Source organism: Porites lutea, chromosome 9 (assembly GCF_958299795.1).
Source record: "Porites lutea chromosome 9, jaPorLute2.1, whole genome shotgun sequence".
In the NCBI taxonomy this organism is placed as follows: domain Eukaryota; kingdom Metazoa; phylum Cnidaria; class Anthozoa; order Scleractinia; family Poritidae; genus Porites; species Porites lutea.
This window is the reverse complement of record NC_133209.1, coordinates 30,086,319-30,102,928: the sequence shown is the minus strand read 5'-3', so window position 1 is coordinate 30,102,928 and position 16,610 is coordinate 30,086,319. Positions and strand designations below refer to the sequence as shown.

The following is a 16,610-nucleotide window of genomic DNA, read 5'->3' as shown; positions in this document are numbered from 1 at the left end:
TACAATTGTACATTGTATGTACTTGATAAGTTCATGATTTTTTATTATAATAGAAATAAAGAATTGAGTCTATGTGCATTAGTTACAATACATTATTGTTACCAAGCATTGAACGACGAACTTCAAAATGAGGCTTTATTTCTAATGTACAGTTGTGTTACATCATGGAAATGTTACCACACAGTACCAAAACATGACAGCAAAGTTTGTATGCTGTGGATGGGTATCAATTCTATGGTCAATACTGTCATGTGGATTACCACTGTCAAAGAAAAAAAATGAACAAGGGAGAGAGAGACTTTTTTCTTCTACACTGTCACGTGCAGCCTTTATAAAGAGCCGATGTTACTCTTCTAGTTATACCATTTCTGACTTTGAGCACTGTTTTAAGGTTTTTTATTTTCATCTTTTCCTCTAGCAGATGTGTTCCACATTAAACATGCTCTGACAGGACTATCATTTTGGCACCTAAAAACTCATCTACACTCATGATCTACTGCTTCGGTAATGTTGCCTGGAATACATGTAGTCTAACCAAGGCTGCTAAAAAATGACATGAGGGGCAAGTTTTAACTCAATGTGACATTAATTTTTTTTTAATAAAATCCACAAAGAGCTTGAAATTTTTGTTTCATTTTCTGCTTCCCTGTTGTGCTTGTATGTGTTTTGTGAAAACTCTGCAGCAGATTGTCTTACCTCTTAACAATCCATCATAACCCTTTTTTGTACAGTTTTTTGAAACAGGAAAATAGACCTGTTCCACATTCTTGGAAGCAAAGGCACCGTTCGTACTGGATTGTCAGTTAACGCATGTGGAAAAGGTCTATTTCATTTCTGAGGAACAACACTACCATCACAGAAGTTCAATACGGTTTAACAAAACCCACCAAATAGCAAGATTTATAACAATGAGCACAACTACTCACTATTTCATGGCAAAAATATGTTATCTTTCAAGATCAATAATGTTTACATTGTAGTTTCTATTTAACATCATGAATTAAAAATGACCCCGCAACTTGTGGGTTTTAAACAAATAATTCTCAGAATAAAGTTCCAGTTTGTTGCCTGCAAAGGTTTATTTTCAAAGTATCTTTCTTCAAGAGCACTTTCATCCTTGGAATTTACTACCACCAAGCCCAAGATTCTTCTTTTGCCTTTACTAAGTATTTCTCCACCTGTGAAACAAGGATACATGGCAATCATGATTACGGATTTTTTTTGGAAAACTATCCATAGCTGCAAAAACCACTAAGTAAACATGAAATCAAACCATAGTAGAAATGAAAAGTGAAAAAAGCATTATAGAAATGTTTTGGTCAGCCTGTTTGCTAACATAAACATAACCTGTTTGGAGGAAGACTTTCTCCCTTAACAATATTTATTTGTCTGAATAAGAGAATGAACAAAGGTAAATGTTCAAGCCTTGGAACAAAAAGTGCATCAAGGTTTGGAGGGTGGGTGACAAGTGCAAAGCAAGGGGTTAAAAATCACTTGGGTGCATCAAGTTTGCCCTGGTTGTGATTTTAAGAACTTTTTTCTACCGTCCATATGATTGTGTCATAGGGTGGAGATCGTTGTTTGCCTTCTCTTCTTATTCCTTTAAAGAAGGGATACATAGAAAATACATGTACCCTACATGTAGCTCCCCTAGTTCCCTTTTGTGGTCTGGGTGAGGAAAGGTTGCTGACAATACTGAATGGAGTACTGGGGGCTGAATGTAAAGTCAACTCTCTCTATATGGACACCTCCATCTATGTAAGACCGGTACCTTTCTAAAAGGAGAACCTACATTTCTGGTCCCTGCATTTCTTTACTCCTTTTAGTTGACTCTCAATAAAACGGAGACTTACATGTGTCAGTCCTAAAGGTGTCCTTCTCAGATAGAGTTAACTGTTCTGCCATTATAGTACTGTTATATAGAAACAAACCTTTTCTCTCATCTCTGGATCAGGTTCAACCTGCATCTCCTCCATCAAACTCCAAAACATTTTTACAGCTTCTCTGTCATTATACTTGATAAGCAGATCAAAAATCTCCCCGAATATATCCAAATCAAACTTGGCATCTGGAGTGTCAAAGTACCGGTCCATTAGCTGCAACAAGACAAAAAATGTAATTTCATTATCACACAAACATTATTAATTTTTGGTTAGATGGGTATGGTAATGGGTAAGATAAAAGCACTTTACAAGCAAAGCTACATTTTGAACATTAAATGGGCAATGAAAACATGCAATTGATATTTTGTTTTGAAAAATTGCTGCAAAATGAGTTGAAAGGAATATTCCGAGTTTTACCACCCACGAATCACACCCATCTTGCAACAAATCAGGTTGATACAAGTTGTGTGAATACCAACTTCTGATTGGATAAAACTAAGCAGGAGTCATGCCCTGCACGAGAGTTATGTCACTAGTTGCAAGACAAGTTTGCCTTGGGCTGGAATAATACCTAACATCACTGCTCAACTCATTTTGCAGCAATATTAGAAAATTCCTGGTTTTTGTTGTTCGTTTTCCTGTACCTTACACCAGGACCTTATCGTAAAACCTGCTGGTTGCCAAGCTATCATTTAAGGACACGTTTTTCTTGCTGCCTGAGTTCATGAAACGCGCAAGAAATGATACCACCTCATTTTCTGTAAAAAAAGAAGACTTTACCTTTTCCACCATTCTCTCTCGCTCATTGTACTCTTCTTCTGTCATCATCTAAAAGAAACCAACGTTTACCAAACATTCCATTATTGATGCTTACAGTGTGTCATGGAATGGTTCTTCTTTGCTTCAGCAATAATAATTAGATGACTACTTCCACCTATTGTGACCCTGTTTTAGTTCGTGGTTGAGCACTCATGTCGGCAAGATGGACAGAAAATTTATTTCTAATAAAAGCTGTTGATCTGTTTCTACACTGCTATAGTACATGTGGTCAAGAATTCTCCTAAATGCAGTGTCTATTACAAAAAATAAGGAAAAACGCTATGACAAACATTTTTTCACACAAGTAATCAGGATGATAAGAGGATTTCGTTCAGGGAAAAAAATTGGGGGGTTAGTTGCACTTTAAATAAAATTGAAAACCTTTAAAATTAACCAAATGATATCGAACAAACTTCAGTACGTTGTCTGAGACGTTGAGATCAGATGAATTTGGTAACTGTAACATAAGAATAACGTTTATGAGCAGTCTGAATGCCTGGTTCACGCTAGTGATACAACCTCATCAGAAGGTCATCACATTATGTAAGATGTGTGAACAAGCTCACGTAAAAACCGAATACTTACACGAGCTTCAATTTCATGTATGTCGTTTAGCCACCTCCACAACCAGCTACGTTTCTTGGCCTTTTCCAACCAGCTTTCTTCTTTTTCTTCCTCTATTTCCCCATAGGTTGTCTCCCCTGCTCCAGATGCGGTTGTCTGCCATCTTCGACAAGTTTGGCATGACACGACGGTCGGCCAACATCTCACTCCAACACATGGCGAATAAACTAAAAAATGACGTGAAAATACAAATAAGAACAGAGAAGAACAAGAGAAATCACTTAATTAGGATTTAAAGTTTTCCACCAACCAAAAGTAGAGGATTTTCCTATCTGTCTTGAGGCAGAAAAGAATAATGATCTACAACAGTTTATGGCCCCTCTTGCCGCCACCGTCGCCATCTTTTTGGGCAATATCGTAACACCATGAGCATTCTGGGAATAAGGCTTGGTTACCTAATATTTGTTGCACTTACATGAAGTACTCGTTCATCATTGCCCGGAAACAAAGTCGATAAAAACATGGAGTTTCCCCACCTAGGGACGAATTGCGCTCTTACAACATGTAAGCAGTTAGGTGAGTTTGTCTGATTTCGCTTGCTTATTGCTTCGTTTTGTAAACTGCGAGTTTCACAGGCTAGCGGTGGTAGGTTTATGTGCATGTAGATCGAGTGTAATAAAAATTCTGAATGATGACTTGGCAAAAGTCATGGAGAAGATCATTTTGATGGTAAACATAAGCTTACAGGGTAGGTCAGATGTGTAAAATTCTGGCTTGGTTTATCGTTTCTAGATTTTCTTCCATTGAAGTGTGATGCCTGTTCCAAGTTATTTTGGTGAGTTCGTGTGAATTTTATGCCTTAGGTTACAAAAATACTATCAAGGAAGTCACAGTTGGGCCGAATTATTAAGTTAACTAATAAGCTTAATTAAGCTTAATTGTTATAATGCTTAATATCGTGTATGGTCACGCCAAATAATAATAAAAATAAAATAATTTGGGCAAGGTTGAACAAGATACAGCCCTAGGTTATAGCTCTTTTAATTCAAGAAAAAATTGTCTCTTTAAAATTCCCTTTATTTAAGCAAGGAAAGGCTTTATAAACACTCACTGGCCTTAAACCACCCTGTCATTAACCAGAAAATGAGACATTTATGCATCTAAAACTTCTCACAGGTTATTTCAGTTCATAAGATGTAAGGTATTAGTATATAATGTCTTACACTTTATCTTGAAGCTCAAAGGGCATACGCATCAGATAGAGAAGTAACACCAAATTCTTTTCCAATGAAAAATTTAACCTCTTCTCTAAAAGATTATGTCTAACAAAAATTTAAAAGAAGCGACAAATCTTACAAAAAGATGTTGGAGAATGATCGACTTTCTTGATGCAATGTCATACGAAGTTACATAATGTCGTAAAACAAGGTAAAAAGAATCGTTGTGTGTTTTGTACTGAGTTTTGAGACCTCTCCTGTTTACCAAATAAACATTAATCTATCTCCTTTAAATTGAAATGAAAAAATCTGTGTGGGAAATAAAAGCAAGGAAATTAAAAGCCCAAATGTGTCTTCGGTCGAGCGTGCGTGATTTCATGTGAAAGTCTAAGTTGTTTACAAAGCTTTGTATGGTGAAGCGGTCACTGTATATTCCGAAAAAAAATCTTTGGTATGTCAGGGGAAACTAGCTGAATGAGGGCGATCTGACTGCTGGGATACCAAGATGGAGTCGAAATTTACAAAGGATGGACTCTCAAAGCAATCAAAGTTTATTTTCCTTTTTGATGAGAATTGTTTTCCTCACACATGGAAAACATGCTGCGTTTTTTGAAGTGCCATTTTTCAGTGTTAACAGAAACAAAGGTTTAGTTTTTATTATTCTATTATACCAGAACTAAATGGACTTGTTAGATAAAAGGTTTGTAATACATATGTACAGTTTGTTGATAACCAAAAAATTCACTGTCTATCTTTATGCAAGAATAAATGATGACTTTTTTTAAGCTGTATGACATTAATTATATAGTGTACAACATTATATGCCAAAACCTTATTTATCCTGAAACAGACATATACATCGTTAGTGTAGGAGCTGCTTGGAAGGTCTTTCCTGATTCGTTCTTCTGACTTAACAATGGTAATTCATTGTTTACCATTGTTTTCCATTGTTTCCAGTTTGGGTAGCAAACCAATTGGACTTCAGGCTATTCTTCATTTTTTTTTAACCCCATAAGATGGAGATCACCATCTCTAAGATTAGTACTTTGCATGGGTCCGCAAGTTGTTTATAATAATACTTTTTCCCATAAATGGTAAAAACCATACTACCTTAGACCTTATTTTACTTCACTATAATAGGTAGCAAGTTATGAATTGGCTCGTTCTTTTCGCAGTAAGGAGCATATCAAATACACAGAACACAGCTGTGAAAATTCTTACAAGAAGGTACTTATGTAATGTCTTACAGTAAATTTTACATACAAACTTGGTTAACTGAGTTTGATTCTCAATTATTTTTTTTCGTCTCCTAGCCTAACATTATTTTAAGTTCCTGAAATCAAGTCTGACCCATAACATAACATATTTTGCAAAACAAACTTGAAAGTAGGAAGTTGTTAATTACTGGAATTATCTTTCTTAGCTATTTAGCATTGCATCCTAATTCAAGGTGTCAGCATGGCCAAGTGGTCAGTGTGTCGGACTCACAATCCAGCAGTCCCAGGTTTGAGTACCACTCTGGCCACATGCTGGATTTGTTCATAGTTGTCTCGAGTTCAAATCCTCGGCTATGCTTTTATTAGCCAACTGGTTGCCTCTTTCCATTTTGGTTTTCTAATCTTGTTATGTTATACTTGAATCATTTGTTTCTAATGAATATTTAAGTGGTCTGGAATGCCTGTAAACTAGCTGGACAAGCTACTGTAAGTGCACTTTCTACTATAATAATAAATAAACCTTTAACCCTTCTAACTTTTTTTAATGTACATATAGAATGTCCCTAGCATAAGTGAAGCAGTCGTTATTTTATTACTTTTTTCTAAATGAAATGTTTAATATTTTAATATTAATAAGTTTTAAACTTTGATTTTTTTTTTTCCTATCGTGGAGTTATTATTGGAATTTGTTTTTTCTATTTAGTATTAGATGTCTGTTTGCTGAATCAAAAGAACAACCTTTTTGGTACAAATTTTTCAATGGGCAATTGAGTCATTCTCTTTAAATTTTTAGAGAAAAAAGGCTGTATTTTAAGCATAATTTAATACATTTTTAACTTGATTTATTGAGGATCATCAAGTGCCTGTCTGTCCACTCTGTAACAAGCCAGTGCCAGTACCTCGAGGACAACAACCAGACATAAAGGTTACTTTTTATCCCATTTCATAAAAAAAAAAATTTTGTTAAATAATTCTTACTCTTTTTTTTTATCCCATTTTCTATTTGAAAAGTTAAATACTTGTATGTAACAACACTGTTATACATGTATGTACTTTAGGTGATACATAGAAATGATGTAGAAATGTTCCCTAATTCAAAATGCAAGTTAGCTAGTAATGAACATTAATGTTTAGTTTATTAGCTAGTACAGACATTGAAAGTTGTAGCCAATTATTTTGTCATTTACAATAAAATTCAGGGTTTTTTTTAATTTATGTAAACATGTAATTCTGACCTGCCTTCTCCCGACATACTCAATCTGCATCTTCACGTCAAACTCTGCCTCATCTAGTTTTATAATAATTTGTTAAAGATATTATGATATCTGTTTTTAAGGTTGGAGAACACATTGACAGAGATTGCCAATCAGATCCAGCTCTTGCTAAAAGAAAGGTAGTATTGATGTAAATGATACCAGTATACTATGTACAAATTTGTTTACTGTCATTATATATAAGATTTATTGCCTTGACTTTGACAACCAACACTATCGACCAATCTGTCGGTCGACATGTTGGCCAAGAGATCGACTGGGAGTCAGCAGATATATAATATGGCAACTGATATGGCAACTGAGAGTCGGCCAACTTATTGGCCAACATGTCGATCAAGTATCGGCCACTTGACCAAGGGGTGCACAAATAACACAACATCCAATTTGAATACAACAAGAACATACTGTACCAAACTGTATATAAATTCAGTGATCAGTTTTGTTAGGGTTATGATATTAATACAATTGTGAATTTATAAATGAAAAATTTATTTATTTTTCTGGTAATCAACACTCTATTATTTCCTTCATAAAAATTAAGAGCCTATTTAAGAACCTACTTAGCCTAAATTGCTGAGAGCGGTAAGTACCCCAAAATACAAGAACCTGTTCTGCCTAGTGTACTTCGCAGCCGTTTTTATGCTCGTCACACAACACTTTTCTGCCTCTGGGGAAGAGCGTTGCGTGACGAGCCTAAAAACCGCTCCGAAGGAGACTATATTTTGCAAGACTTAAAAAAAAGTCAATGTACTGTATCGTTGTTGCAAAGTGAAATCGCTGTTAATACTTTATAATGTTTTGAAATTCTCCCTTTCAAATACAGTTGAAATCTTGTTTAATCAATGAAAGAGGTTTTATGTGCTTGCTTGAAGTATCATGGATACTCTTGTCTTTTTAACGTACTCACTTTCAGTAAAAATCTTCACACTAAAATGTGGTTCAACAGCAAAAAGATGATTTGAAAGATTAGAACAAATGGCTGCCTCTATTGGAGCATCTGGCCATAAGTAATGAAAGTACTGCCAGGGATTATTGAATTATTGAGTGGTTTAGTTGTTTTGTTTAAAAGCTCAGTTTTAGTGAAAAGACATATTATATAAAATCAAAGATGCCATGAAGCCAAAGTGAATGAAGGTATATGAATATTTTGTGGAAAGGTTACTCACCTTAGTTTATTTTTTATTTGCCTTGTAGGCATACCTCAATAGATGCTCTCTCAAAGGATGCAAACAAAAAGAGGTAAGTCAAGACTTTGAGAAATGGTTGTACTTATGATGGCTCTATCACTTTTGGAGTGAACTGTGGTGAAATGTGTATATTTATTAAGTAGACCTAATAATAAACAATTATTGGATGAGGTTGAGCATGATATCATGAATTATCAAAACCATTCTGTGTTATCTGCCGAAGCCAAAGGCTGAGGCAGATAATACAGACACGAGGTTTTGATAATTCATGATATCATGCGAAAACCGAATTCAATAATTGTTTTGTTATACATTTTTTAAACAATAGGCAAAAGAAGACATTCATCTGTTGAAAAATGGCTTTATTTCAAAACTAAGGTGAAAGTGACACTGATAAGCTTAACCAAGATCATTTAAAAGTTTTAAAATACAATAATAAAACCTTTGTCTGAATAAAGTATACATTAAAATAGAAAAATCCTTAACGGAAAATCTTTATAAACATTAATTGAAAGTCTCTCCTCAGCCATTCTGCTTCTGAGGAGAACACTCCAAGGGGCTTGGTAACCAGGCAGACATTGAACTTGACATGATAAATGCAATATCTGCAGCAGATATTGCATTTATCGTGTCAAGTTCACAAGCTATTGTGAATTGATTGAATGCTCTCGACCAATCAGATTTTTCATAGTGAGTCTGATGTATAATAAATAATGTAACTTATGAGTCTGGAAGAAATCCTAAAGTGTGACTATTCAAGTGAAGACTACTGAGCAGCTACTTTGCTGTGATGCTGTTTATGCTGTTTATACAAATGTCGGTGGTTTTAACTTTTTAGTGTGTGGATGAAATCTGTAAGTGTGACCACTGTAAGCTATTAAGCAGTACAGACAACGGACATGTAGTTTCCTGTGGTGCTGGTTGTTACAGTTGTAATGCTGAGTCTGTGGATGAAAAGTCTGTGGATGAAACTGTATGATGTGGTCATTTTTATTATTATCCTAAAGTACTTTTTATATTCTAAAAGGTGGGCCCCGAAATTTAACACGTTATTAATTTTTGTCCTTACAGCTTATACCTGTTAGATGTGACTCTTGTAGGCAAAATTTCTGCTTAAAACATAGACATGAACAAGATCACAACTGTTCTGCAGTTGTAAGAGGATCAGGAACTGGAGGGTAAGTGATCAATAGTAATTAATTTCATTAACCATTATTTTGATGACCATACTGCAGGTCATTTTCATTCCATATGGTTTCATGCATATTTTCCTTCCTGGACCTATTTAGCTTTCCTTTTAGAGGATAGATCTTTTCACAGGTACCTCATTTTGCAAATTTTGATCAATCCTGGCAGAGTTTTGCCATGGCAGGATTACCTCAGTTGGTAGAGCGCTTGACTGCAGAGCGGGAGGACACGGATTTGATTCCCAGGGCTGGACCAATACTCAGGTCTTAAAATAACTGAGAAATGAAGGAACTTCCTTTATCCTGCAAGTGGCTAGGCCTTCATGTGGTGGGGATAACCACATAAAATGGTGATTCCCGTCTCCAGCTGGAGACGTAAAAATGCTGTCCACAGTTCGTACTAAAATTAATGAATTGACACTCCATAATATTATTCACTGCAAATTTTGGGGAGTAAAATTTGTCCCTTTTTCGGAAGGTTAGCCAGCCAAAATTTGATGTTAAGAAAAGAAGGTAAAGTGGGCAACAAAACTGGCTATAAAAAAGGAAAAAAGGGAAAAGGGAAAAAAAAAAAGAGAGGAAGAAAGAAAGATCAAAATAAATTTGGAAAAAAGTCCAAAGTTTGTCTTATATGCATGTGCAAACCAAAAAGCTACTTAATTACCTCCAATTATCAACAAAGCCCACATTTTTTACACATTCTCATGCTATCGAATTGGCTAAAAACTGTTCCATAAAAAAAAAAAATCAGTATAAACTGAATATGTTTTCTTTGCTACTCACTGGCAGATGCCAAAGGGGTAAGCCTTTAGCATCATATTCTCCAAACTTTTTTTTACATAACCCTCGTTCTGATAAGGAGAAATTCTCTTAACAGTCAATGTAACTTCCTTTTTTCTACAAAGCACTGTCATTGTTAAGAAATTTCAATATCAAGCATTTACAAGATAGTGCATTCTGAAATTACAGCCATAAAGTTTAAGTTTGGTTGTGGGTTAATTCAATTCAAAAATGTTCATTGTTGCTATACCTGGATGAAAATTTACTTTTTAACATATCTGACATTATTTACATGAAAAGGGGTTTTGCTTTGTGTGATAGAATGATGGTAGTGCTTATTAGCTGCTTTTGAATCAAAGTGGAGGGCTTACACTGACAACTGCTTTACATTAATATATGTACATTGTATTTTAGGAAAACAAGTGCATCAGTAAAAGCAGGGTAAGTTACAACTACAGTATAACCTTGTTAATACGGTCACCAATGGGCCAAAAAAATGGGCCGTATTCTATTGGTGACCGTATTAATGAGGGTTTTTTTTACAAGAAAATGTATGGCCGTTTTGCCGGGCAGCCAAAAAAAGAGGACATAATAACGAGGTGACCGTATTACCAAGTGGGCCATACCCAAAGCAAAACTGCAATGTATACTGTACATGTGGTTTTACTCTAAAAACTTGTTTTCTTTTTTCTGTTCCTTGTGGTCTATACACAGTGTATGTAGTTCATGTGAAAGGAGTTTTAATGGTTAAGGAGCTAAACTTACTTATTTACCATTATTTATTTTGATTTGATTTTGGTTCCTTTAAAGAGAAGCAGCAACCACAAGAGCCATGAAGAGTTCATCGTCAAAAGTTAATCAAACCAAACCACAAATGACCGCATTGTCATCAATTGGTAGAGATTTAGACCGGTCAAGAAGAGAGCGACAGCAACAGACAAGAGCTCCTCAGTCTACCGGCATCCCACGGCCAGCACTGGTAAAGCCTTTATAATAAAATCTATTTTCCACTAAAAAGGGGTTAATTTTATACTAAGTAGTAATTTTGCGGCTGTAAATAGTTTCGGAGTTTTTAATTAATTTGTTTGAATATTAGTTTTTAATATATTAATTGTAAATAATTATTGTAAAGTGCTGTTGAAACAGCACTATACATGTATAAGCTTGTGTTATTATTATTATTATTATTATTATTATTATTATTATTATTATTGTAAGTGTTCAGTGGCCTGAAATTCATCCGATTGGTTCGAGTCGTTTTCTCCTCTGAGGGAGTAATAACCACTTGAAGTATTAATCAGATGAAATTCAGACTAAGTGTTCAGTTCATAAGACCGTATTTGTTCTCCAACTTAAGGGTTTCGTTGTCTTTATTATCACTTGAAGGATAGGACCTTTCGTAGAATATGTGCTGTTACCAGTGAATTTCCCAGAGGTTGATGTTTCCTGGAATTTCTCTGACAAGCTTATTTATTATTATTATTATTGAATAGTGATGTTGCTTGCTTCACCACCCGCGAAATTAACCTGTCTTGCAACAAATCAGCGTGTTGCAGGTTACTCAGTTTGTTGCAGAAAGTACAGAATACATAGGTGTACATTTTACAACAAAATCTGTACATTTTGTGCGTTTTTTCGGCTCAAAGAAAACTTGCTTTGAATTAAGTGATGTAACTTCTATGTTTGACATGAATCCCACTTAATTCTATCCAATCAGGAGTCAGTATTCCTGCAACTTGCAACAATCAGATTTGCTTGCAAGACAGGTTTAAACGTGGTTGCCTAAACACACAACGTAGGTTTTCAGCTCGCTTTGCAACAATTTTGTAAACAAGTTTACAGGTTTTTGTGGCCCGTTTTTTTCGAGTTTAACATACAGTAGCTCCAATATCCAGTGTATAAGCCAGTCAAGCCACACCCAACCCTAATGATTTGCTCTGATCAAGGGCTAGCGCTTAAAAGGTCAGCTTCTCAATTCCCTTACGGTAACCAATCTACTTTACAAACTCAGTTGATAGAACTAAATTTTTTGTTTTCCCAGTTGTACATAACGCACTTCTCAAATTGTGAATAGAAAAGGGTTTACTGTACCTACATTTGTTGTTTGTTCCTTGCAGAGTGAAGATGAGGCTCTTGCTTTAGCAATTCAAGCGTCTCTTCAGGATCAAACCAAGACACAGTCCACCAGCTCACCACAGACAACCCAGGAAGAGGAGGACCGGGCACTAGCACAAGCCCTAGCTGAATCAGAGAGAGAGGAACAAAATAGAAGGCGACAGCAACAGGTGCCGAAAACATTGAGAATAATTAACAATTATTTCTCTCGCTCTCTTGGGCCGGCCAAATGGGCTATTGACTCAGAGGCCATGAGGGCAAGAGGAATAATATTGTTTTAGTAAAATCCAACTAACTGGTAAAAATATTGAGACAAACAACTTTAGCTAGTTAAAGCTAGATTTTAATCCTTTTTTGCCCGCCAAAAAGCCGGCGCTTCTCGCTACTAGTGGGCTATAACATATAGCCTAGTAGTAGCTCAACCAATCAGAATGCACCATTGATGGTTGGATTCTTATGCTAATATGTGATATGGGGAGCAAGGGATGGCGCAGTGGTGAGAGCGCTCGTCCCCCACCAATGTGGCCCGGATTCAAATCCAGACGGCGACGCCATATGTGTGTTGAGGTTGTTGCTGGTTCTATCCTTTGCTCTGAGAGGCTTTTCTCCGGGTACTCCGGTTTTTTCGTCTCCTCAAAAATTAAAAAACCAACATTTCCAAATTCCAATTCGACCAAGAATCAGGTAGATGAAGAACCACTATCTGGATGTGCTACCTCCAAATCATTATTTATTTATTTATTTCATTTATTTAAAATATATTAACTATGACTACAGTGGAACCCCGCACTACGATCACCCGTATATATAACCTACAGTTTTGTTTGTCCCAACGGAAAGCTCACGCTGTTTCTCTAAAATTAACCCGCTTGATACCGACACCAGTTAAATAATACGGACAACAGGAATCTTTCTGTGTGGCGAATCACAAAGTTTCATATATGTATCGTCCATTCCATGCTAGATTGCATAGAAATTGTACTCAATTAAAAAGATGTCAGATTTCTATGAGTTAATACCATTTCATACTTATGAAAAGTAGCAAAGTAGCGTGAAATGTTTGAAGTCCATCTTTCTTCAGTGTTTGACCCTTTTAATGAAGCCCCTTAGCAATGTTTTTTGCCTCCTACTACACAAGTTTGACTTCCTTGGCTTTATTCTGCAGTCTTTGACCCTTCTTCAGTCATCTTTGTCTGTTTTAGTCCTAATATCAATAAACCATGTGCCCATGACGTATTTTCGGAGAGCCTGCTTAATAGGGACACATGGATAATACAGACACTATGGCATGTCCCATAGGTGCCTATGTTACAGGTCAAAATTATTTTCAGGTTAAAAGTTTTTAACCTAGGTTGATTCTCAATTTCATTTGTCTCCTATCCCCAATTCATGAGAATATCTATATTAACCGGGTGTCCGTGGAGCGGGGTTCCACTGTAGTAATATTTCACATGGTTAGGATCAGGTGGGTGAACTGCTCTTGAACAAAAACGTGTCAATGTAGGGTCATATGGCATTCGTTGTTAAAATATTCGATTTCTTCTGCTTTTGAAAGCAAAAAAAGGCAAACAAATAGCTGATGTTAGGATTCGCCTTCCATTTGCTGCTGTATTTTTCTTTTTATGTGTCTTTTTTAAACCCACAGTCATTAGTGTATGGTATAAATTCACTACAGTTCTGCATTTGAGTCTATGGGTAATTCCTGTAGTGTGACCATTTAAGTTATACCCCGTTGCAGTAGGTATGTATATGTGGTGCGTGTACATTTAGCCTGCGTTGCAGGCGTCGAAAGGGGTAGGGGATAGGGAGGAAGGAAAAAAGGGATGGGGATTGGCGCTTTTCTTCCTCCACCTCCCCCTCCCCTTGTTGCTCCTCCCATGCACGCTAGTGTTCATTGAAGGGGGTAAACTATAGGTGATTTTTTCCTCTGCAAATATCTAACTGTCGTAACCGATCATCAGTAGGTTGCCTAAAACGATACAATTTCACAATTGGTTTCGGCTCCATGAAATCCTATCTGTTATTTTTGGTTTGTTACGGGATAAAATTTGAAATGTATCTCGATGACAATTTTTTGAGCACTTTCTAACTTTGAAAAGTGACGGGGGTTGAATAATGACTCATACCTTTGTTTTTTCTTTTGATTTGTTACAGAGACAACAAGAAAAAAAATCCGACTGCTGTGTCACATAACAGGCCTTATTGGCGTAATAGGAGTACTAGGAACTATATTATTTTGTTGCGTCATTGACTTTTAGAATATAATGAATTGATACCTTATGTTATTATTTAGCAATACAAATTTTAAATTGCGTAGAATATTATAAAATGGAAAGTTTTTTTTATAATACACGCTTTTCATGATGGTGGACAGCTCGGTAAGAATGGTAACTGTAACATCAGAGCGAGGCCAGTGATGCCCCAACAAAACAAACATGGCCGCGTCAGCAACGTCGGGCGGGTCGCTTCTCTTTTCTTTTCAAAAAAAGTGCAAAACAAGTCGAAAATCAAATCTTTTCAGGTCATTTATCGCCTTTGTCTCGCTTATTGTAGTCAGGATTACAAGAGAAGAGCCATCAACTGAAAGATGTGCTGAATAAAGTCTTAAACATTATCATTACCATCAAGTATTTGTCTTTGGTTTGCCACGAAGCTCCGATCTCTAGCAACTTAGTTTGGGGTTCTGAAGGTTTGGGGTGGCCTTTTTTCTCCATGTAATTTACATGTAAAAACTAAATAAGAAAAAGTGAACGTTGAAAGTAAAGGAAAACAAAAACAGTTGAAGTCGTTATATGACAGTTATTTGAAATGTAAAATAGTATGAAAGTGGAAGAGATAAGGAATGTATTACATGTCATCTTTCTGATACCTACGATATCACTGAGATCATTGACGATGACACTAAACGTTTCTTGATAACGACTAACCCCAAACACAAACGCCTTATTGTTTCCAGCAATAGCCAACCTACTGAAAGTGTTCACAATTTGTAGACCATCACCCCCGTAATACATACTACACAGTTCATTCATAAAAGACACTTCACACTTTCTTAACAAACTGGAACATCTTGGACAGCTACCCGAAAATGCGTTTCTTGTCACACTAGAAGTCAGTCTCTCTACACTAACATTCCTCATAACAAAGGCATAGATGCCTGTCGTCATATTTCCAATACACCTGACCACAACGCTTTATCCGTGAGATCTCAAACACTTTGCGACTTCATACGTGTGATTCTTACCATGAGCAACGTCTCTTTAATCACAAACATTACTTACCGACACATGGTACTGCTATAGGGACAAGGATGGCTCCTTCATACGCCAACCTTTTTCCCCGGGGGGTACTGCCATATATGGGCTATATGGGTATGTGCCGCTGTGAAGGGTATGGTTTTCAAGCAGTTTACTCTAGGATAGGGTAGCAAAATTCAGCTGAACTAGCTCTGGTATAGGTCAAGGGTTCCAGGGTCCCAGCGGCACATCCCCACCCAGAAATTCCTAAAGTGCCCCCCCCCCCCGGGCCTTTTTCTCGCCAAATTTGAGACGGACGCCTTAACACGTGCCCCTTTCCAACCTTACATGTGATGGCGTTACATAGGCGACATTTTCATGATATGAGCACGATCAGTGCAGGACCTCAACACATTCACTACTTTTCTCAATGGTGGTCACGCCACCACAAAATTCATATTTTGTGAATTTTTTTTCAGCTTTGATAAAATTCACATTTTGTGACTTATTTTTCACCCTTTCTCGTTGTCGACCTCTCACTTCAGAATGGCTAAATCCGGCGTCACTGTTCGTACCATGTAAGGGAATCCAAGACAGTCCTGAATTATGGATTGCATCCTATGGATTCCGGATTCTAGGTGCTGGATTCCAGTTTTTGTTAGCCTGCGTAGCATGGCGGTTTTGTCGAGCCGCGCGCACGAGCGGCGAAGCCGCGAGAAAAACAAAAACCTCGTGGTTTCTCTGCCCTCGCCCGCCTTTATTACTTAGAGCGCCCAACCAAAACCGCAATGCTACGCAGGCAAAGTTTTTGTCATTGGAACTTGGATTCTGGATTCCAATCGTTCGTGGTATTCCGGATTCCTTGAGCTGTATTCCAGATTCCAATACTCCTCATCCCGGATTCCACATACAAAAATTCCCCGGAATCCGAATTCCCTTACATGCCAGGGCGACACTGACCTTTAGCCAAACCTACTAACAAACACCAATACTTACCGCATTTGTCAGGTCATCGCATACATACCAAACGGGCTATTCCTTTAAATCTCTACCGCATTTGTTGAACCAATAAGACCGCTTCACACTCCGCACAAAAAAACTATTTGGCTATCTCTAAAAACGTGTCCGGTC

General features: G+C 36.8%; 2 protein-coding genes across 4 annotated transcripts; one reads left to right on the top strand and one right to left on the bottom strand.

The window, feature by feature from the left end:
* Positions 1–121: 121 nt before the first annotated feature.
* On the bottom strand, positions 122–3,688 carry LOC140947718 (uncharacterized). Its single transcript, XM_073396891.1, has 5 exons — positions 3,577–3,688; positions 3,288–3,493; positions 2,664–2,711; positions 1,932–2,096; positions 122–1,178 (listed from the first exon to the last, which is right to left on the bottom strand). Exons 1-5 carry the CDS (start codon positions 3,665–3,667, stop codon positions 1,128–1,130), a joined length of 561 nt encoding a protein of 186 aa, XP_073252992.1. The 5' UTR covers positions 3,668–3,688; the 3' UTR covers positions 122–1,127.
* A 65-nt stretch (positions 3,689–3,753) lies between these two features.
* LOC140948440 (AN1-type zinc finger protein 2A-like) lies at positions 3,754–14,866 on the top strand. 3 transcript variants are annotated; one of them, XM_073397679.1, is made up of 11 exons: positions 3,754–3,842; positions 4,059–4,101; positions 5,659–5,710; positions 6,551–6,625; positions 7,037–7,093; positions 8,169–8,213; positions 9,233–9,339; positions 10,543–10,569; positions 10,939–11,107; positions 12,246–12,413; positions 14,398–14,866. In XM_073397679.1, exons 1-11 carry the CDS (start codon positions 3,788–3,790, stop codon positions 14,434–14,436), a joined length of 837 nt encoding a protein of 278 aa, XP_073253780.1. In that variant the 5' UTR covers positions 3,754–3,787; the 3' UTR covers positions 14,437–14,866. The 3 variants fall into 3 exon arrangements, with proteins under 3 accessions (XP_073253780.1, XP_073253782.1, XP_073253781.1); XM_073397681.1 differs by lacking the exon at positions 6,551–6,625; XM_073397680.1 differs by lacking the exon at positions 10,543–10,569.
* Positions 14,867–16,610: the final 1,744 nt, after the last annotated feature.